Here is a 22,826-nt window from a genome sequence, read left to right on the forward strand (position 1 = left end):
TAATCAATGTATCGTAACATAAAGAAAAATGCAACACTATAACATCAAAACTAGACCACAAGATTGTCAGAGGTGACAGTTATTTCAAACATCAAATAAGGGAGTGGTGCAAAAGTATTTAAGTATTTCACTTTGTGAGCAACAGAGAAGTCCACACCTTCAGTTGGTTTCTCTGGGTTTTGTGTGAAGAGTGTTGTTGAGAGAGTGTGTGTGTTTTGTGGGTGTGTTGTGGAGAAATTGATGAGTATGTGGGTGCAGGGGGGAGGGTGTGTGTGGAGACAAAGATAATTAAAAATAGGTTTGATCTCTCAGGAAATTTTGTGCATTTGATTTTTTCCCAGCCAAGTGACTACACCATTTGTTTTGGGCCATTTCCTTAGCATGTCTACTTATTTGTAGTAGAATTAGTGGGTGGCAGAGGAGTTTTACACCTCCACTCCACCTTTTAGACCCCAAAGGCCTTACAATAGTGGCACAGTTTCTATAGTGTAACAATTAAATGCTGTATATTCAAATTTTACTCAAGTACATTTAAGAATGGATCCGTATAAAAAATATACTGCATCACAAAAATGTACAATACATCATCTGATTGTATTTTCTTATCATTGAACTCATTGTGCAAAGCTAACCAAAGCAAATATCAAATGTGACTGAGTAAAAGAAAAATATTTAACCATGAATTCTGGTAGAGTTGTAAGGAAGAGGATCAGAGCCACTGCAAAAACAAAATGAAGGTCCTCTATATTTTTTTTAGGTTTTTGTTCTGAGAAAAAAGTCAGAATTCTGACTTTAATTTCAGAATTCTGACTTTCTTCTCAGAACATAAAAAAACATTTAAAAAAAATATATAGGGCCTTTTTCAGTGGCCCTAATCCTCCTCCGTAGAGTTGAGATAAAGCAGCCAAAACTGGATAAACTCAAGTAGGGTACAACTACAATTTAAAATGTATATTTTTTTAGAGGAACTGAAGTACTTTTATTTTGAAGGGGGAGTCTGGCGCATTGTTTTGACGTCACACGGTCGCGCGCTGTGTCCACCTTGTTGATAGAAGTTGCAAATGGACCTCTGACATAAAACTGCTTTTTTCTGAGTCTCTGGGGACTTGATACGAAAAAAGACAGCAAAATGTGGATACTGACAGCCCTGCAGAGCGAAGGTAACTTTATTCCCTTTCTTGAATGAAACTTAAAGCTAGCTTCAAACTCAGTTAATGGGTTTCATTCGGTTTCGTTTCATTTTCATTTAATCTAAAATGTTTTTAAACTGTCTGCACATTCTGTTGCATATTCAATCATATTCATACTCTGTAAAAAATGCATCAGACATTAAAACAAGCAGTTTAAGACCATGTTTAACACTTTAAAATATTGTCTTTTCAGAGCACTGATTATTTCATTATTGATTTTGTCAATCCTCAGGGAGTATGTCTTCAACCATTCCTCTACATGACATTTTATCTAGTTAACCCTCCTGTTATGTTTGTTTCTCTGGAGCAGCAATAATGTTCCTGGGTCAATTTGACCCGGGGCATATTCATTTATCCAAAAGTGTGAGAACCCCAAAAAATCCCAATACACATTTTTTAAAATCTAATTTTTAACTCCATTACTAACCATTTAAATCAAGATTTGGTCCATTGGTGTTCTTTAATTCTCACAGATAATGGTTCAATGAGAATAACTCACTCATTTTTCATTAAAATTCATGTTAAAACTTTTTTAATGGATGTTGGAAATACCTAAATATGAATACAATAGTTTTACATGACATAGATTTTTGTTTATTTTATTTTAAATTTTGAATATTTTTATTTTTATGAAGTGATGTTGATACACTAACAGGACTCCTCTTCTGTCACATAGTGCCCAGATTTTTATGCTGTATTTAGCTGGTTTGGAAGGCATATATTGTCTAAAATAGACTTAAAAAAGGGTCAGTTTGACCCACAACATAAAAGGAAGGTCAATCAAAAATGTTCATATTATTTGTCAGCACTGGTCAGCTGCTGTATATGTTGAAACTGATTTATTGAAAGAGGATCGGCACACATAATAATATAATAATTATAAACTTCATTTATACAGCACTTTTCTTGACAAGGTTACAAAGTGCTTCATTAAAAAAAAGCAGAGAATTACAAAGCATAAAAAACGGTGCAAACGGGGGGAAGAAAAAAGACAGAAGCAAAACAAGACATCTGAATGCAGAGCAAATTCATGAATTAGGGGTGGAGAAATGCCTTCTTATATAAAAATGTTTTTAGTGTGGATTTAAAAGCAGTTAAGGTTGTGGACTGTCTAATCATCAGTGGCAGGGAGTTCCACAAACTTGGAGCTCTGATTGAAAAGGCCCGGTCACCTTTTGTTTTAAGGCGGGATCTTGGCACAACCAGCAGAAATGCATCCACAGACCCGAGGGGCCGCCCAGGCACATAGGGGGTTAAAAGGTCTCTTGAACAGCCCTTCACATCAGAATCATTTACATTTTTCATTTTTTCATGAAAGTATCTGAGGTTCAAAAACCACAGGTAGGTTGTCAGTTAATGATTTGATATTAGAGTAAAGATCTATAACATCCTCTTCTGTCACCCAACAACAGGTGAGACCCACTATCTTCTCTCCGGTAAAGAATATGTGGTGGGACGCAAGAACTGTGACATCCTCCTTCCCAGCGATCAGTCCATCAGCAGAGCTCATGCTCACCTCTCTGCTACAGACCAGGTGAGACAAGTACATTGAATGATAACAACAAAGAATTTTTCAAACTGTGTACAAGGCAAGGCAACTTTATTTGTATAGTGCATTTCATACACGAGGGCAACTCAATGTGCTTTACATTAAAACATTAAAAGCATTTGAAACATTCAGACAAGTATAAAAAACCTTAATTAAAATGACAAATATAATAAAACAGAAAAGAAAAAGATAATTAGAAATCCATTAAAAGTCATTTTAAAATTTGCATTTAAAGTGAGTTAAACTAAGCTAAGATAGGAAGGCAGTGTCAAATAAAAAAGTCTTAATCTTTGATTTAAAAGAGTTGAGAGTTGGAGTGGACCTACAGCTTTCAGGGAGTGTGTTCCAGACATGTGGTGCATAATGACTAAATGCTGCTTCACCATGTTTCGTTCTGACTCTAGGGACTGAAAGCAAACCAGTACCTGATGACCTCAGAGGTCCAGATGGTTCATAAATTAGCAGCAGATCAGCAATGTATTTCGGGCCTAAACAGTTAACTGAACTGTAATGTGCATTATCTTTTGTGTTAGGGCTACTGAAGGTTCAAGATAACATGCAATTTCACCTGAAATTCTTCCTCTTATTTACTTTCTTACATCCCCCTCTTTTATCCCTGCTCAACAGAAAGCTGTGGCTATCCGCCGTCTGATTAGTAGTTCAAGAGACAACTCTCTAAAGAGTAAAGGTTCAAATGACTCAGCCAGTTGCAGCAAATGTGTTAATCTCAAGTTCAGTAAATTTCACATGGCAGGAAAAAACTGAAAACATAACATTGTTTGAGTTGCTCAAAGTATTAAAGCAGCTTTTTTCTTTTAACTGTGTTTGATGATGTGATCAGTCTGTCTCAACACTCGTCATACATACATACAGTGCCAGCTCAGATAAAAAAAAATTGGAGCATGTAGGTATGTACAGTGCCTTGCAAAAGTATTCACCCCCTTGAACTTTTACACATTTTGTCATGTTACAGGCACAAGCTGAAATTATTTTTTGGGGGATTTTATGTCATAGACCAACACAAAGTAGCGCATGATTTTGAAGTGAAAGGAAAGTGATACATGTTGTTAAAGATTTTTTACAAATAAAAACTGAAAAGTGTGGCGTGCATATGTATTCACCCCCTGAATCAATACTTTGTTGAACCACCTTTTGCTTCAGTTACAGCTCCAAGTATTTTGGGGTTTGTCTCTCCCACCTTTGCACGTCTAGAGCCAACATTTTTTGCCCATTTTTCTTTACAAAACAGCTCCAGTTGAGTCAGATTGGATGGAGAGAGTCTGTGAACAGCAATTTTGAAGTCTTGCCACATACTCTCAACAGGATTCAGGTCTGGACCAAGACTGGGCCAGTCCAACACATGAATATGCTTTTATCTAAACCGTTCCTTTGTAGCTCTGGCTGTGTGTTTAGGTTTGTTGTCCTGCTGGAAGGTGAACCTCTGCCCTAGTCTCAAGTCTTTTGGAGCCTCTTACAGGTTTTCTTCCAGGATGGCCCTGTATTTAGCTCCGTCCACTGTCCCATCAACTCTGAGCAGCTTCCCTGTCCCTGCTGAAGAAAATCATTCCCACAGCATGATGCTGCCACCAACATGTTTCACGATGGGGATGGTGTATTCAGGATGATGTGCAGTTTTAGGTTTCTGGCACACATAGCGTTTGGATGCAGGTCAAAAAGTTCAATTTAGATCTCATCTGACAAGAGCACCTTCTTCCACATGTTTGCTGTGTCCCCACGTGGCTTGTGGCAAACTTTAAACTGGACTTCTTATTGCTTTCTTTCAATAATGACACTTTTCCACAATAAGTTTTTTTTTTTTTTTCTGTCTATACACATTTTACAGATGATACTTTCTTAGCAGTGTGGATTTTTTGCAGGTATATCAAGATCTTGTTTTTACCACATCACCCAACCTTGTAATATTGAGCCAAGTAGACATGCAAATACTGAATTTCCTTGCCCGGAATAGATTTCTGAAACCATTTCTTTATATAATGACACTTCTGTACACAAGATGGTGCTATTGCAGCAGTCCAACTTAGCTGAAGATCATACAAACATCACAACCCCAATTGCTTTCTTATCCAGTTTATCTCTGACTCAAAAATCAATAAACAAAATCTGCATCAGAAGAGGCTGCACCACACACATTTATGGAACATTAAACAGCTTCATCTTCATGTAAGGTTACTCACTCTAAAATGATCATACAATAAGAATAAAACACTGCATGGACTTCATCACTCGTGTTTTGACTCAGCATAAAAGTTTAAAGGAAGTCATGTTTTGATTGGTAGAGTTGTGTGTAATGCAGCTTCTGTTTTTTATCTGTATTGCATCTAATCAATTCATGTTGTTGACATCATTAATTTATTGAACAGTAAATCCATTACCTTTCCTCCTACTAATAACAATAATAATAATAATACATTTTATTTAAAGGGGCCTTTCTCTGCACTCAAGGACACCGCACACACACACATATATATATATATATACACACACAAATGTACGCATTAAAGGAAACAAAATCAAAATCACAATGAAAACAATACAAACTGACAAAGTGGTAAGAAAATAGAAACAATAAAAAGTGACAGTGCAATTGGCGTCAGACGGAGTAGGAAGTTTTATTATCTCTTCGACAAGGCTTCAGTCCTCTACATTTATATGTATACTCAAGATCTAAATATTTGTCTTAGCACAGGATATATTTTTTTTATCTCAGGCTCAGTTTAATAGTTAATGTTTAAAAAATGTTCTCACTGTGTTATAAATAATTGAACCAAAACATGCTATAAGTGGGGTGGTTTGCCTCACTGTTGGACAATTTGATGATTTGCTCCTCTGAACTGTTTTCCTAGACCCTTAATCTGAGAGATACCTCCAAATATGGCACATTTGTCAACAGCCAGCGTTTGGCTGAGAACTCATCAGTGAACCTGACGTCAGGAGACGAAGTTACGTTTGGGGTTTTTCACAGTAAATTCAGGTATGGACTGGAACTGAAGCATGATTTTCTTCTCTTTAACAACTTTAATTATCCCAGACTTAGAAAAAGAAAATCTCTGTTACTCAGGATTGATATGAGTCTCCTTCATTCTCTCTGCTTCCCCTCAGTGTGGAACATTTACAGCCGGTGGTTTGTTCATCCTGTTTGGACAATGATGGCAAGGCGTCAATCTCTCAGGTGCTGTTGGCTTTGAGTGGAAAACTGGTCAACAGCTGGACCCAAGACTGCACCCACCTGGTCATGCCCACTGCTAAAGTCACCATCAAGGTCTGTATCTAAGCTGTGGAGCCCTTTTTTTTTAAAGATATATTTTTGGGCTTTTGCCTTTATTTAATAGGACAGCTGAAGAGAGACAGGAAATGTGGGGAGTAGAGAGCGGGGGAAGACGAGGACTGTAGCCTCTGTATGTGGGGCGCTTAGACCGCTAGGCCACCAGTGCCCTGCTGTGGAGCCCTTTTAATCAGCACATGATGTGTTTGTTGCTAAATATGCATTGATACATGTGGTTACTGCTTTCCTCCTTAGACTATATCTGCTCTGTTGTGCTGCCGTCCCATCGTGAAGCCCGAGTTCTTCTCAGAGCTCAACAGAGCCGCACAGCAGAAATTACCCCCTCCGAAAGCTGAGAGGTAAAACACAATCCTTCTTTATATACGCAAATTAACACCAACATCACACTTAACCAAGCTTGATTCCATCCGTGTTTGTTTTTTTCCTTTTTTTAAGTTTCCTCCCAGAGTTAGATGAGCCCAGCTTAAACAAAGAGGATGTCAACCTCAGAGCTATTCCATTTCGCAAACAGCTTTTCTCTGGAAAAACGTTCATATTCCTCAGTGCCAAACAGGTATGTCTGCTTCTGGCTTAATAACCTTCCATCATTGTCATACTCTGAAAACAATTTGGCAAACTAGTCACAGAAAAGCAAGCTTTCATGTGGTCATTTATCAGCAGACGTCCTGTCCTGTAAGTCAGTAAAACACATGAAAGCTAGAGAAATGAGTGCTTTTCTTAGGCCACATAATTGCCCTGTTGTTTTCCAGTCATTAGCTTTAAAGTTAATGGAAAGTCACATGATCCTGTGAGCTTCATGTTTATGAGCTCAACATCAGTTGCCAGGCAGTCTGCAGGCCGGAGATCCTCTGGGAGACTCATGTCTCCAGAGAAGAGCAGCTAATGATTGGTTTCACTATTAAGGAGGTATATTCAAGGTTGCTTGTTTAATTCATTAAAGTAGTACTATTCCCTCTCTGCCCTACATAAATATGTCCATTAGAGTTAACCAGATCTCAAAGTTTTATTTAACATTTCAACATACAGTGATCAGCCCTCAAGATAGCATCCATGAAATAAAACAAGGCACACAAACATCTGTGACAATGAAGTCTTATTGACAATCAATCAGTTGTTATATTAGATTTTATTGACCGAACATGTAGCATCTCACCTCATGTCAGTGCTGTGAAGTAACACAGATATGCGTCATTCAGCTGAGTTCAGGACCAATCAGAGCTACTCCCCAACCCTCTGTCCTGATTGGTCAAGCGGAGGCCCCACTACGTCGCACTGATTGGCTGGGAAGCCACTACTTCCTCATAGAACGCGCACAACCATAGACATATAAAGAGTAGACGCCGCATTGACCGCTACTACCTATTGGTACTGACGAGCCGTGGGGCCGCCATCTTGGTCTGGTCCCCCGCTCCACTCAGTGTAATCTGCTTGACCGGCGCAATTAAGTGTCAGCGCATTTAATCAATCATAACTCGCTGAATGCTAAACTGATTTTCATGCAGGGTTTTTTTCTGCAAACGTCATTCATGTAGGTATGATACAGGACACATGGTTCAGCGTATTTTAATATTCATAGTGGGCTTAACAGTAATAGAATATTCTGATATGTGATGTATGTGATGTATGATGGGTATTTTGCCACACAGTGCTCTGGCATCTTGAAGTCTCTGCTGCTTCAGTTTACGTTTACAGGTAGGATCATGGGTAGGCTGATCGGACCAAGATGGCGGCCGTATTTCTTGCGCCCCAGCAGCTAATGCAGCATCTACCTTTTATATGTCTATGCGCATAACAATCTTTTGTGGGCGGGGTTACGACAGCAGAGAGGGGAGGTGTAGTGTTGATATTCGAAATCTCTCTCAGAACTGATGTTTATATCATGACTACCAACAGCAGCTTTAAGTGTCAGTTAATACAGTCCTGACCGAAGAGACATGCACTCCTCCAGACCTCTGAAGGTATGCCGGGGCATCTGGCTCCAAGACATTAGCAGCAGATCTTTTAAGTCCTGTAAGGTGGAAGGTGGGGCCTCCATGGATCCGACATAGTTGTCCAGCACATTTCACAGATGCTTGATTTGACTGAGATATGGGGACTTTGGAGACCAAGTCAACACACTGAAATTGTGATGGTGATGGTCTTCCATTGCTCTTGTTAAAGTCATTCACATCTATTTGCACATTTTTCCTGCTTCCAACACATCAACTTCAAGGACAAAATGTTTATTTTCTATCAAACATATCCCACCCACTGACAGGTGCCATTATAAAGAGATGATATTCACTTCCCCTGCCAGTGGTTCTAATGTTATGGCTGATTGGTGAGCGTGCACCTGAGTACAACACTATAGATTATCTGCTGGAGGAAATGCTCTCAGTAGCTGAAATATTTATGTATCAGTATGGAAGCCCTGAAATCACATGAGCCCTTCTTCTAGTAAGATCGTTAGGGTTTTCTTTACTGCGCACTGTGCACAAGTACAGATGAAAGAAGTTTTTTTTCAGTCTAATCTTTCAGGGCTCCTCGGGAAAATGTTCTTAGGCACATTTTTAACCTGTTAACTTAAAACTTTGGACCAGAGAGGGCTGCAGAGCAATAATAAAGAACGTCTAAAATTAGACTTATGGCTTTCATTTTCCAGCTGAGTTTTTATTTCTCATTTTACTCAAAAAACAAGCGTATTTTCATTTTTACACCCTATCACTTTTTACACATGTTGGTATTTTTATTGCTGCTGTTATAATTTTTCACCTGTTTGACAGATGACAAAAGAACAACAGAAACCTTTTTTTCAACCTGGAAAACCTTGATCATATTTTTTTTGGGACTTTGGGACTTAATGATATTTATTTTGTCAACAGCTTTTTTTTAACCTCATGAACACAGAAAATTGATCCCTGATTTTTTGTGTCAGTTGCTTTTGGTTTAAGAGTGTCTTAAGTGTCTCTCTGTTCTGCTCTACAGAAAACCTGATAATCCCATCTCTTCTATGTTGTTCGCAGAGGAAGCGTCTGAATGCAGCAGTGGGTTTTGGAGGGGGCAAAAGTCAGCTGTTGGAGGAGGGCCTTCTGCCCCATGACCTGCTGCAGTCTCCTCAGAGCTGTGTGGTTGATGTTACAACAGGCAGCTCCCAAACTCTGCTCTCTTCCTCAGCGATTGAGTGGGCAAACTCAGTGAAGAAAATTGTTGAAAGGTTTGCATTGAGTTTTGTTGTTTTAGCAGAAAAGCTCTTAAAAGTGTGTTTGAGTAATTAACCATTCAAGGTGACATTTTGTGGAAACTCACACACACTCTGGTGTTTGTTCCATTTCCCGATGACAGAAATGGACTCAGAGTAATAACAGAGTCTGAAATTGGTTTGGCTGCCATCTATGCTTCCTGTGACAGGTACTGCAATCCATCCAGTGTAATACTGGACTCAGGTGGGTGACCAGACACAAAAACAGACTACTTTCTTCATTTTTGAAATGTCTTATGGCCTTTGATTTTCTGATTTTCTTTCTATTTTTCTTCGCTCTAGAGTCAGCACCAAAAATTGCACCCAAGATTCCAAGCGCTTCGCTGTCGCAGAGTGGGGCGGTGGACGAAACCGTGTTACCTGCAGCATCTCAGAACATCACAGCTTATGTAGCTAACACAGAGACATCCCAAAGGTACCCTCAGACACTCTACAACACGTTCCCTTTATCTTTTTTTAAATGTGCAAAGTTTGTATTCTGCACGTTGTTGCAGAGCGCATTAGTCTGATGTGTGTCATATCATTAATTCTCCAGGATGGAGCTGTATGGAGTCACAGGGGTGACAGCAGTGGGGGAGACTCCTGAGAAGAAGCAAAGCAGTCAGATCCAAGGACCCAAACCTGCAGCCCAGAAGAAGACTTCTCATTATGTTGTGGAGGACACAATTTGCTCTGGGTCCAACACTTTGGAGAAAAAACACTCGGAGAGGAAGAGGCCTGAGTCCAAACCAACAGGTAGCTAACATATGCTAATGCTTTTACCAGGTGTTTGCATTGTGTCAGATTTGAAATATCTGCAAAAACAATTATTTTCCCAGAACATAGAGCTTTACTGAGTCTACAGGATATTTTTTCAAACTTAAAATTTTTGATAATATTCTCACTTTTTGGTCCTTTTTGTGAAAAAATGAGCAAAAGCATGTTCTAACAATATTGGTTTGAACTATGAAAACTAAATAAATTATTCCAGAGGCTTTAGAAAGCTTGTGCAAATCATAGACTGTATAAAATATGGACGTAGTATCCGTGACATCACCCATCTGTTTCTGCAGCGCTGTTTTGAGGCCAGGCGGCGGCGGCAGCCATATTGCTGCTGTCGAGTGAGTGTGACGTAGAGAGGCGGGCTTTGAGCCTCCTAGCCAACAGCTACAGTGTTCCCGCCTGTCAATCAAGTCAGCTGTGCCTCTCATTGGAAGACTCGTAATCTCAATATCTTCGAAATTGCAGCGTTTCAAAAAAAAAAAATCAACCCCCCCCCCTTACAGTGTGCGCTGATCGAGAAATGAGCTATCCAGACTACACTCGTCTTTTGTACCAGGCTGTAAACATGTTTATTTCTGCTGTAAAGATCGGCTTTTTTGAATTTGTGTGTATGTGGTTTCCGGTACTTCCAGAGCCAGCCCCAACCGGATCCTCAATGAACTGCAGTTTGTAGCACTTCCACATTGGACTCATATTTTTAGACCGGAGGTTGCCGCTTGGTGCAAATGTAGAAACGAAATTGATTGTCCTTTCCACAATGTGATGGATCGGTGCATCTTCACTATATACTGTATGTCTATATATTTGTTTTCAACATATTTTGTGGACTGCTGCGACACTGCACACATCAACAAGCCATTAGAAAAGTAGCCAAACATAGTGTGGAACATACTTTGCTTGTAGATACATAAGATCGTCTCGGAGGATCTGGTAAGCAGAATTTGTTACCTTTGGACAAAGCTGTTACCACATATTTTCTGCCCTTATGCTAAGCTAGTTTTAACTGTCTCTTCCTTGAATTTATTTAACAAAGAAGTATCCTCTGATTGCCTGTAATACTGTTTTAGTTCAATATGTTATTGTGTTTTGCTGTTTCAGGTGCAGGCAATAGTGACATGTGGTCCCAGCCATCCTTTCAAAGGACCAACGGTGGCACCAAGACTTTCCAACAGAAACAATCTCCACAGAAACAGAGAGTCTCTCCACAAGTTTCCCCACAGAAACAGTCGACCCTGACCAACTTTTTTACACCAGTCAACAAGAAAAGGTAAATGTCTGCTCTTAACCCTCCTGTTATGTTCGTTTCTCTGGAACAGCAATAATGTTCCTGGGTCAATTTAATCTAAATTTTAACTCCATTACTAACCATTTAAATCAAGATTTGGTCCATTGGTGTTCTTTAATTCTCACAGATCATGGTTCAATGAAGATAACTCACTCTTTTTACATTCAAATTCATGTAAAAACTTGTTTTAATATACATTTAAAATCCCTAAATATAAATACAATAGTTTACACAACATAGCATTTAGCTGGATTGGAAGGCATATATTGCCTAAAATAGACTTTAAAAAGAGTCAATATGACCCGCAACATAACAGGAGGGTTAAAGGACCATGTCATGGTTTGGTGCATGAGCTACACAGCTGCTTCACTCCATGGCTGTTAACATAATGACATCGATCTCTGGGACTCCGAGCAGGATAGTGTATTAGTTTTGTCCGGTTTTACATGGTGTATATATTATATTATAAGAAAACAGATTTTTATATCAAATGAAGAGAAAACAGTGATACTGAAGTACCTGTTAGCTGTGCTAGCTAAAAGGTGCTTTACTATTACCTGCATAATTTCCCAAATTAGTTGGTAATACCAGTTTCTGTTTAATATTTATTAAATGACAAAATCATGAAAATCTTTAATTAGTACTCCACAGACTTTCAAAGTTGCCAGCAGAGTCAGCGATATGTTTATTATGTTTTATTCAATGCAATGTGTACTGTCTGAAAGTCTCTCTGTTTCATCCTGTCATGAAGGCCTTTGGAGGACGAGCTCTCTACTGTTATGTCAGAGCCCAAACGACCCTTACTGGAATCATCCACCAGCCTCCAAAAACCTCACTCCTCTAAAGAAACGTACTCTGGGTCAGAGAGAGTCCCACCAGCAGCATCTCAGGAGTCAGCAGCCGATCTTTTTCTAGGACTGCCACAGGCAGAGTCAGGCATGGTCTCCCACTCTATCCAGGAGGAGCGGGGGAGCAGAAAGAGGAAGGAGATGGAAGCAGCGATACCAATGGATGAACTGGAGTCTATCATGTCTGAGGACATGGACTGTTTTGATGAGCAACCTTCAGTTAACAAAGGCCACCAAGCACAGAGTGTTACGCTCAGCTCAACGAAACAGAAACAAGAGTTTTATAGTGTGGAGGCTTCCTCATCGAGCAAGAGGCAGCGGATCCATGTAGAGGGAAGTGAAACAGACACAAGGCCTCAGAGAGGTCTGGAAAAAGAGTCAGGCTCTCAAATAAAACACAGCAAAACAATCCAAATCAAGACAGAGCAGGTAAATCCTTCAGAATACAGGACATCTTTTCATGAGTCCATCAAACCTCCAGAGGTGCCTCAGACGAGAACTGCCTCTACAAGTAAAGATGTGCAGCCATTTGAAGATGACGAGGCATTTGCCAAGGTGAGGATTCAATGTCAGTTTGCCATTTTGTTTTTGATCATCTGATAATTTAGTGATGGGTAAACTGTCTCAGCATACATAGCCCCACTTCTTCTTTTATTTTCATAATTTTCCAATATTAACGGGCACATTCACCCTTCTTTTGTCCTATTAGGATATAGAACAGCTCACAGAAGATGTCTGCCAGCCTAAACAAGAGATTAAGACGCCTTTGAAACCCTCAACGATCAAACAGGAGGTCCATGTAAGTCCTCTGAAGATGTCTTGACTGTTTAAGTTTTGTCTGTCCTCATTTTCCATCCAAACCTGGATCTTTTTCTGTAAAAATGCTCATTTGTTTCAGTTGTCTTTTGGAGTCATTGTTGTGACTCTGATGGGTTTAATTAATGCTTAGTCTTAGTCTGTGGTTCAGTTAAAGTGCATTAACTGAGTTTCTGAGTTAACTGGCACTTCTGATATCTCATACATGGTGTGAACTAGTTAAAAGAAGTAGATCTAAGGCAGCACAGGCAGATTACATATAAAAAAGCCTGAGCATTTGGAGCAAGAGAGGTCACTGTAAAGGCGGTCACCTCATCATTTGATACTTCAACGTAATAGTTTCTCTTTTAACATGAATACCAGTCTTTCACTGGCAATCCTACCGAGCTATTAGCATACTTTTTATTTGTTTTATAAGCCTAACATATTAATTGTTGGGTGGATATAATCAGCTGATATTAAATCAAAGACACTTTGTAAAGTCTTATATGCAGCTATACAGTTGTGCTCATAAGTTTACATACCCTGGCAGAATTTGTGATTTTTTTGGCCATTTTTCAGAGAATATGAATGATAAGAGAAACCTTTTTTTCCACACACGGTTAGTGGTTGGGTGAAGCAAAATTTTTATCAAACAACTGTGTTTACTCTTGTTATATCATAAAGACAACAGAAACTACCAAAGAAACCATAAATTCTGCCAGGGTATGTAAAATTATGAGCACAACTGTATATCACCCAAGTACTAACAAAAAATAGCAGAAGGGATATGTCAAAGATTAGCTGCCTGATCACTGTGTTATTACTTTGGTTTTCACTTCAATTGGATAGTCCTAACATATGTCTACAAATGTTGACTAATGCCTACTAATAGTCTAGAGATAGTTTATAGAGTTTTACTATTCTGAACTATTTTCACTTAAACTGGATCATCAATCAATCAAGCTTTATTTATATAGCACCATTCATACAAATCAAATGAGATTCAAAGTTTTTTACAGCGACTGGAAAAATAATAATAATAAAAACAAAATTATACTAAAAATCTAATGTATCATGACTAAACATAAAGCAGAAATGGATATAGAAGTAGAGACTAAGTAGAGAATAATGCACACCAATTACAATAGAATGTATATAAATAAACAACAAAGGGCAATAGTTAAGAAATAAGTAAATAAAAGATAAAACATGATTAGTAAAGACAATAAAAAAGGTAAAGGTAAAAGTCTAAGATAAATAAAAGCTCTAAAATAGCAAAAAAAAATAGTAATGAGATAATACAAATTGAAGAGTTAAACAATATAATATTAAAATAAACATAAATGATCAATTAAAATAAGTTCTAAAACTTTAGCCAGACTAAACAGACGAGTCTTTAATTGACTTTTAAAAATCTCAGTATCTCCTAACACAGGGGTTCCCAAAGTGTAGGTGGGGACCCCCTGAGGGGTCGCGGGACACCAATGGAGGGTCGCGAGATGTCTTCCAGTTTTTTAGATATTTTTGAAGCAATCTAAATTTACTTATTTTACCCATTATTGTAAAAAATATTGACAAAATTTGTAGTTACATTTTAGATAAAACCCTGCAAATAAGTACATTTCATTATTTTTCTGCCTTTCTGTTTTGCCTGATTACTCCTAAAGTTAGGGTTAGGGTTAGATAACAGTTAATTATGTAGGTAAACTAATTTTGAAGTTGAGGTAAATGAAGTATGAAGCAACATTTAATCACTTCGAGGGACAGTAGGGGTCACAATTCTTTGGCACCTATGTTTTGGGGGTCGCGGGCTGAAAAGTTTGGGAACCCCTGTCCTAACACATGTCAACAAATGCTTATACTGATAGTCTGTTGATAACCATCTGTAGATGTGTTGACAGTCAACAGATAGTCAACTACAAAATCAACAGTTTATCGACAAAATTGACGGCTCCTTCATTTGATGAGTTTGAGCCTGAGGTATATTTGTGAGTGAGGGAGGACATACTATCATGCCCTTGATCATATGTTTACATCACACTGTTGACTTTCAGCTGGCAGAATGATTTTGAGTAGTTGATTGTCAACTTAGAAGAAGTTGACAATTTACCGATAGTTAGTTGAATATTGGTTAATAAATAACCTGTCGCAAAAAAAGCGTAATGAGTCAGCGGACACTTTTATAAAACCTGAAATGCCCTTATAGTCTACTGACAGTTAGTTGAACGCTCGTCAGCTGAAAGAGTCTTGTTGAATATCAACTGACACTCTGTTGACATGCAACTACATATCTACTGATAGCTTGTAGAGTGTCAACAGACGGACCATCCAATTAAAGTGTTACCTTATTTTCTCCATAAATCAAGTTCTGTTTTATTTGATGTTCTTCAACATGCACATTTGGAACAAGGGAAATAAAACACCCAGCTAATAAGACATCTTCTCTTGCTGTTTTTCAGGAGGAGGCAAAGATTGATGAAGACCTTCCTAAGAAGCTGGTGTTGGTAGAGTTTAGATCCCTCACTGTGACTGAACCTCCTAAAACTAAACCACAGAGGGTGCGGGACAACGGCTTCACAAAGAACTTCAAATGTTTCCGCAAGGTCAGACTGTGATGCAGCTTGCTCAAAGACACGCAGCAGGGCCTCATTTGAAATTCAAATGATAAACTATAAGCCTCCCTACAGGCTCTGTGGGGTTGTATTTAGTTAAGCCATTGCTGTACCTAGAGATGTTGTTTAATTATTTGTCCTCTAATTATTGTAAACATGTAACACTGCTCATCTGTAAGTGACAACAATAAAATTAACGTTAATTTAAAAAAAGGATAAAGATACCTCCATCCATAAATATGGCCCAGAAAATCCATTTCAAGCACTAAAGTGGAAGAACAAAAATGTTAAAGGTCTTAAACTAGATTTCTTTGTGCTATCAAATTTCTGTGGCGCATAATTTGTTTTTTTAGTGTGACCTTTTTTCCTCTCAGAGCACACCATGAGTGATTTTTTTCCCTTCATACATTTTAGACATGATGTCAGAGCCTGGACAAACGATTATATGACCTGGTTAAATTGTCTTAAATTGTCTAAAAGCATTAGCATACTTAAAAAAATATGCCTCATGAAACACGATACATTTCTTTTTAATTAGTAATCTAAATTATGTTGTTTGATTGTGACAGATGTGCGTGCCAGGTGCACAGGGCTCCCCCCACGTCATCCGAGGGTCTGATCTGCTGGCCCACAACAAAGGAAAGAACTCTGATCTGGATGAATGGCTCAAAGATGCAGCTGAGGTACTTTTTTCACACTACCTCTCTTTTTAGTTTGTGATCTGTCTGAGCCCGCCATTCATAACCTGAGCCTGTGTTTGTTTCAGGAGGAGCGTCAGAACAAACAGGACGAGACTGCAGGAGATGACCTCTTCAGGTGAGAACCTGGACCTAATTTTCTGATAAGATTTGTACTAAACTTGTGACCCTCAACTGCCTCCTCTAAAAGCATGTCATGTTTGAATATGAAGACCTGCAGCATCTATTATAGGTTCAGAGGTAGAGTAGGCAAGGCAAGGCAAGTTTATTTATAAAGCACCATTCATATAAAGACTAATTCAAAGTTCTGTACAGAGTCAAAAACAAAAACCAGAACAGTAACAATCAACAAAAACATACAGCAAACACTTCAAACATTTACATTTTATATGCTGCCAGTTATGTTTGATCTACTCTCTCTCTCTGTGTGTACTTATGTAACTTAACTTACATAGTAAATAGTGTTGGGTCTTGTTATTCATTTAAATTAGGAGGAATTATTATAAATCATCAGCCTCCTTCGCTGCTCTGAAGTCCGTAACTTGCAGAGTCTTTACTGTCCCGCCCGACACAGAATCACAACTGATCTTGTCTTAACCGAAATGAACCCTTTAATTATTTGATTCATCTCAGAACTTCTTCCCAAGGATTAAGACTCACACATTGAATCTTTTCTGTGTCGAGTCGCAGCCCGAAGCTGGCTCAGACCTCTTGACACCCCCGCAGGGTGCCAGTATGCCCGACATTTAATTGTAGGTCCAAAATCAGGTTAACTCAATAACGCCATACCTTGTCAGAAAATATCCAATTTAAAATATGACATCAAACAAACATAAGCATGAAAACATAAAATATTTTAAAATCTAAAATCAAGAAAGGAAGAACGTAAAATTAGTGTTTTGTCAAATTGTTTCAGCTGGTTGTCAGTGGGTAGACATTTAGAGGGAAACCAGCAGCTCAGCTATAGAATTACCACACTGAGGGGCCTGATCCATAAAAAGATGTTGTGACTTTTTCGCCCTCTACACCTGTGCAAATGAGCCACAGAGACGTCATCTAAATCAAAAGCACACACAAAGGGTTAAATGTTCCACAAACTGCAGAGAGAGCAAACAGTGTCTCTGTACGCCAGTATTGTTTTGCATACATTCAAATGAGTCATTACCTTTTAATTTTGAGCTAAACATGTCCCTTCCTATGCTAATGAGCCTCTCTGCAAATAACACCCGTGGTAACAGCCTCGCAAAGTATGAGTGACATTTTTTACCGTCTGCTGAGAACTTGTGGTACTTACGCTTGAATATTTATGCACACAAACTGTTCATCTTCTATCTGAACACGCTACTTTTTGCTAGCTCGCTCCAGGAAGTCAGCTGGATGTAAACTGTGAAATTTATGTCACATTCGTCAATCAACTCCCTAATAAACTGGTGGACTTAACCTCTCCATCCATCTTATCCTACATGAGGATATAATATGTAGACATATTTATTATTAGTGTTGAGATGAGATTTGGCTGCTTGAATTTAAGTGTCCTATGTCCTGATCAGTACAATCCATAACATCCAATCCATTTTATTTATAAGGCACATTTAAAAAAACAATCAAGTTTAGCAAAGTGCTGCACAGTGAGGTAAAATAAGTTAAAACACAGAGAACATAAAAGGCTGTCAGAAAATAAAATAGAATGAAGTAAAACAATCATGATAAAACAAAAAACTTAAAAAAATAAATAATAAAAAGAATAAAAAAAGAATAAAAACACTGTAAGAGCAAATAAAAATCCAATAAAAGAACAGACAGAGACAGAGACTACACAACTCTCATGCTGGGTTAAAAGCCAAGGAGTAAAAATATGTTTTAAGGCGGGATTTAAAAGTCGTTAATGTTAGGGACAATCTAACATGGGGGGGTAGCTCGTTCCACAGTTTGGGGGCCACTGCTGAGAAGGCACAGCCACCCCTGGTTTTCAGCCTGGTCTTAGGGACCACAAGAAGCTGCTGTCCTGTAGACCTCAAAGACCTCGCGGGAGTGTAGCTTTGCAGGAGGTCGGTGATGTACTGTGGAGTGATTCCATTTACAGATTTAAAAACAAACAATAAAATCTTAAAATGATGGAGCCAGTGGAGGGAGGCAAGGATGGGGGTTATGTGCTCTCGCTTACGGGTGCCAGTTAAAAGCCGAGCAGCAGCATTCTGAACTAGCTGTAGGCGTGCCAGGGAGGCCTGGTTAACGCCTACATAAAGTGCTTTACAGTAATCCTATCGAGTCAAAATAAAAGTATGTATAACTCTCTCAAAATCATTAAAAGATAAAACCGATTTAATCTTAGATAAAATCTGCCCAAACATGCCCAAAGTATTGTACAGAATAAAAAATTGGCCTACCTAATAGAGTTACCTTAATAGATAAAGTGCCCGTTTTCAGGAAAAGAAGCGATTTGTTAACGATGTTGAAATACTAATAAACAGAGGTGTAAAGTAACAAATTACATTTACTCGCGTTACTGTTATTGAGTAGTTTTTTTGTGAACTTACTACTTTTTAAGTAGTTTTTAAAATATGTACTTTTACTTTTACTTAAGTAGCTTTTTTGTTTAGCATTGAAATTCACTACATTTTAAAACATATCCGTTACTGAGTAAAAAAGAAAACGTAGGCTTAAATAAAAAAACGATAAGAAACACATAAAGCATAAATATTATATACAGCTTCTGCTTCTAACTATGGCAAAAGCCCCACCCCAACTTTACATGCAGGACAGTTGAACAAACTGCCACAATTAAAAAGCGGAAAAATAAAGATTATGTCCAAAGAAACAAAGTCATCAAGTTATTCCTATTTCTTCCAAAAGAAAGCAATCTGCAGAAATGACTGCAGCCCTATTTTAACAACCTATAGTTAAACAATAAACACAGTAAATAAGAAGTTTTGTTTTGTATGAATTCTGTCTTAAATAATACAAAATAAGCATTATTGTGCAACCAACTAAGAAACTATATAGTTATAGACATGGTATTATGTCAGTACTTCAGAAAAGAGCCATCAGAATAGTTCACAATGTTGATTTCCGTGAACACACAAACTCATTGTTCCTCAAATCCAGAATATTGAATTTATTTGACCTTGTAGATTTTAAAACTGCACAAATTGTGTATAAGGCAAGGAAAAATCTCCTTCCAGGAAATATTCAAAGATTGTTCTTTGAAAGAGAGGGGGGTTATAACCTCGGAGGGAAGTTAAGATTAAAGATGGTGAGTGTTCGGACCACAAGGAGAAGTTTTTGTATTTCAATCTGTGGTGGAAAACTGTGGAACAGTCTCAATATGGAGCTACAGCAATGTCAGAACATAATTCAGTTCAAGAAGAGGTTTAAAGAAATAATTTTCATGAGATACAAGGAGGAAGACAAGTATTGATAATCACGAGGGGTTTACTTTGATTGCAGGTGTAAATATGAAGATAATATATGAAGATTTGACTTGTTTTACTTCTATTTTACTTTAACATGTTCGAAATAAAGACATCAAATCAAATCAAATCAAGATTTGCTTCTTTGTCAGCAAAAACTCATCTGGTTTGGAGCTCACTTCCCCAGTAAACTGTGGTGTCTTTTTTGGGCTAAAGAGGTTTGTTTGCCTGGACACTAGAAATGGGGCTTAAAGAACCTTTAATTTACTCTCTATCTATTATACTCAACCTGCTTGCTTCCTCATTCATCATGTACTCTGGTCCAGGAGGTAAAACCCTGTTGAATATGATTTGTCTGTAAAGCCTCCGTCATTATCATCAGGTGCAGACACACAATTAACTGATATTATGGATATGAGCCCCTTTGGCTTCTGCTTAACCAATCAGAGCACAGTCATTCTTTCGTCAGGGAGGTTGCTAAGGTAACAGGTGATGTAAGCTGCTACCGTTGCCACTGCCATGTTTTCTTTGACTAAGCAGAAAAGAGACGGTATGAGATTGATTTTATGTGCGCGTGCGTGTGTGCGTGTGTGTGCGTGTCAAGGCTGAGCTGTTTGATCACTGAGTCATGCTCAGTCAGTCATGCGTAGCCGTGGAACAGGCACTGCTGCTAAGAAAACAATCCGCTATTTTTTTGGTGGGTCTAAATGAAGTTTCCAGACGCGGTTTATAGGAAGCCTGTTTGCTTTGAGCTGTTCAAACACTGTCCATGTTTTACAGCTCTTAATTTGGGCCGTTTTGATTGTTTGTACAAAAGGCCTCTAAGGACATTGAGGAATGATCCGCAAGGAATGTTAAAAGCTCATCCCGACATGGACAGACCTGTGACATAAAACCTTGTGTGTCTGTGTGTGTTTGTGTCTTCAGGTACAACCCAAGCAAACTAGCAAAGAGACGATGAAATGCCTCCATGTTGATGTCCTGCAGAGGGAAGTCATTGCAGAAGTCCAGGAGTATATCAGACTCCATCAACACCCTTTAAAAAGAGACTTCAGAAATATATTTCATCTCTAATGTTGAAAGAGATAACTCTGTTGTTTTTCAGTGTTATGTGATTTTTGTTCGACTTCTTCACTTTCTCTCTGCATCCGCTCCACATGAAGTCACTGACAGCAGGAAATGTAACAAAACAGTCTCACGTTCAGAGATTTTCCCAATGTTTTTATTTGTCAATAATAAAAAATGCGGCATACAAAACATTAAAAACTCCTCAATTGTACAAGAGAGCTTTAAAACTCCACATGCTGAAAGCAGCTTTTCCTTCATTTTGAAGTTAAGACCGAATGTGTTCCCTGGTTTTGGCTGAATTATAAACTAAAAGTAGGGGGTCAAGTTGCCCCTTTCCTAAATAATAACCATCAGCCATCACTACAGGCACTTTTACAGATCTGAAGTTGCTCAGAAAAGTAGTCTTCATGCCAGAGTATCTCTGATCAAGGCGCGTGCCATCTATGAGCTTAGAGCTTAACTCAGCATTCAGCGTACATTTTGCAGTCATGGAAGAGAGGAGAGAAGCTGCTCAGTTTTCAAAGGAACAATTAGTCACATTTCTTTTCTGCATTATGGATGGGTTTATTTAGCTTATTATGTTGCGTTAAAAGCACGTTGTCTACTTTTACTTGCCTGATTTCAAATATCCATACATATTTTTAACAAAAGTAAACAAAGAGTGTCCATTCTTATGCAAAAGAACATGGATGGACACACTATCAATCTGTCTGTGCTTTATTAAGCAAGCAGATTGCTCCTGGATTTAGACACTTGTGTCAGACTTAAATACAACAGGATCTTATTTCCATTATCTTTGAATAAAAAAAGTAATTATAACTCTACATTTGAGTCACCTTGTCTCCTCTGCAGTTTATTTTTCATGTTTTTCTTTAAAAGCACTTCTCTTTCCTCTGCTCAAAGCAGCTGCTGCTAGGCAATGGTTCATGCCTGCATGCATATATTATTTTTATCAAAACAAACAAAAAGTACTAAGGAATAGTTCAGCTGAAAGTCAATATTTGACACAATTAAAAACATTTCCACTAGTTATCTGTTATATAATCAACAAAATGTATACAGCAGTGTGTTAAACTACTATGTTAGTAAAAAAAAAAAAAAGTGTGACTACAGTAATGAGTTGCCCCCGATACGGGCTCTGAGTCAGAAACTGTATTTCGGGGGCACAAAAGAAAAATCTCCAAACACAGATATCAAAGAGTCACATCACAATAAACAAACCATGAGCTGTGCGTGAGCGGCACACAAAATAATTATGCATATCACATCACACTCTTGCAGACAGTGTTTAAATGACTGAAAAGAAGGAAAGTATAGAGTGAATAAGGAATGGATTGCTACTCTCACAGCTCCAAACCTGTCAAAACTCCCATTTGGCACTTAACATTGCAACTCTGACTGTTTACTGTGCAGCTGTGTTAAAAAATGGAAGAATTAAATACTATACACATATGCAAAGTTGGGCATTTTGGAAGAACATCAGTCTTTCTTTGTTTGGGAAGTTTGACTTTGTAGCTGCTGTGTAGTACTAGGCAAAGAAAGAATTAGAATGCTATGTTTCCTTTCAAAAGAAACATTTGATATGACTTACAGTGAGAGACATGTAGTAATCCACGTGCTGCCCATTCACATGAACAGTACCATGATGGAGCTTATATGTCAGTGTTCAGTGTTAGGTCACAGAGATAGCCAACACTTGTTAAAAATTGTCTTAATGCAATTGTAAAAAAAAAACACTACAATGAGAATGCCTGAATATAATTGGCTAAAATGTTAAAATGTGTTGGCATGTTTTCTGTCCTGCGTTGTCCTGTTCAAAGTTCCTCTCCATGTGTATCTGGGTTTAGTTGAGCTGTCCATGACTTTGGACAAAGTGATGTGGAAAGTTGCACTTAGTGAAGTCATTGTGGAGTCAAGTTTAGATGATGAAGGCAAGAATTGTGTCACAGTAAATGTTACTTAATTCTAGCTTTGATGTAATGACAGTCGATCATTCAAAGGGCCATAATGGTGTTTCTGATATTTACTCTTTATTTTCTACCCCTTGATTTTTATTCTAGAAGC

The 22,826-nt window shown here is 38.2% G+C and overlaps 1 protein-coding gene across 1 annotated transcript; it reads left to right on the forward strand.

Annotated features, from left to right (window-relative positions):
* Window positions 1-1,006: 1,006 nt before the first annotated feature.
* nbn (nibrin) lies at window positions 1,007-21,863 on the forward strand. The gene is made up of 17 exons (XM_034697392.1): window positions 1,007-1,160; window positions 2,603-2,724; window positions 5,604-5,731; window positions 5,860-6,019; window positions 6,278-6,381; window positions 6,479-6,596; window positions 9,046-9,236; window positions 9,365-9,465; window positions 9,564-9,696; window positions 9,817-10,016; window positions 11,142-11,310; window positions 12,080-12,731; window positions 12,886-12,975; window positions 15,434-15,577; window positions 16,156-16,269; window positions 16,353-16,402; window positions 20,622-21,863. Exons 1-17 carry the CDS (start codon window positions 1,130-1,132, stop codon window positions 20,653-20,655), a joined length of 2,541 nt encoding a protein of 846 aa, XP_034553283.1. The 5' UTR covers window positions 1,007-1,129; the 3' UTR covers window positions 20,656-21,863.
* The last annotated feature ends 963 nt before the right edge of the window (window positions 21,864-22,826 follow it).

This window comes from Notolabrus celidotus, chromosome 12, assembly GCF_009762535.1.
Source record: "Notolabrus celidotus isolate fNotCel1 chromosome 12, fNotCel1.pri, whole genome shotgun sequence".
NCBI classification, from domain to species: Eukaryota; Metazoa; Chordata; class Actinopteri; order Labriformes; family Labridae; genus Notolabrus; species Notolabrus celidotus.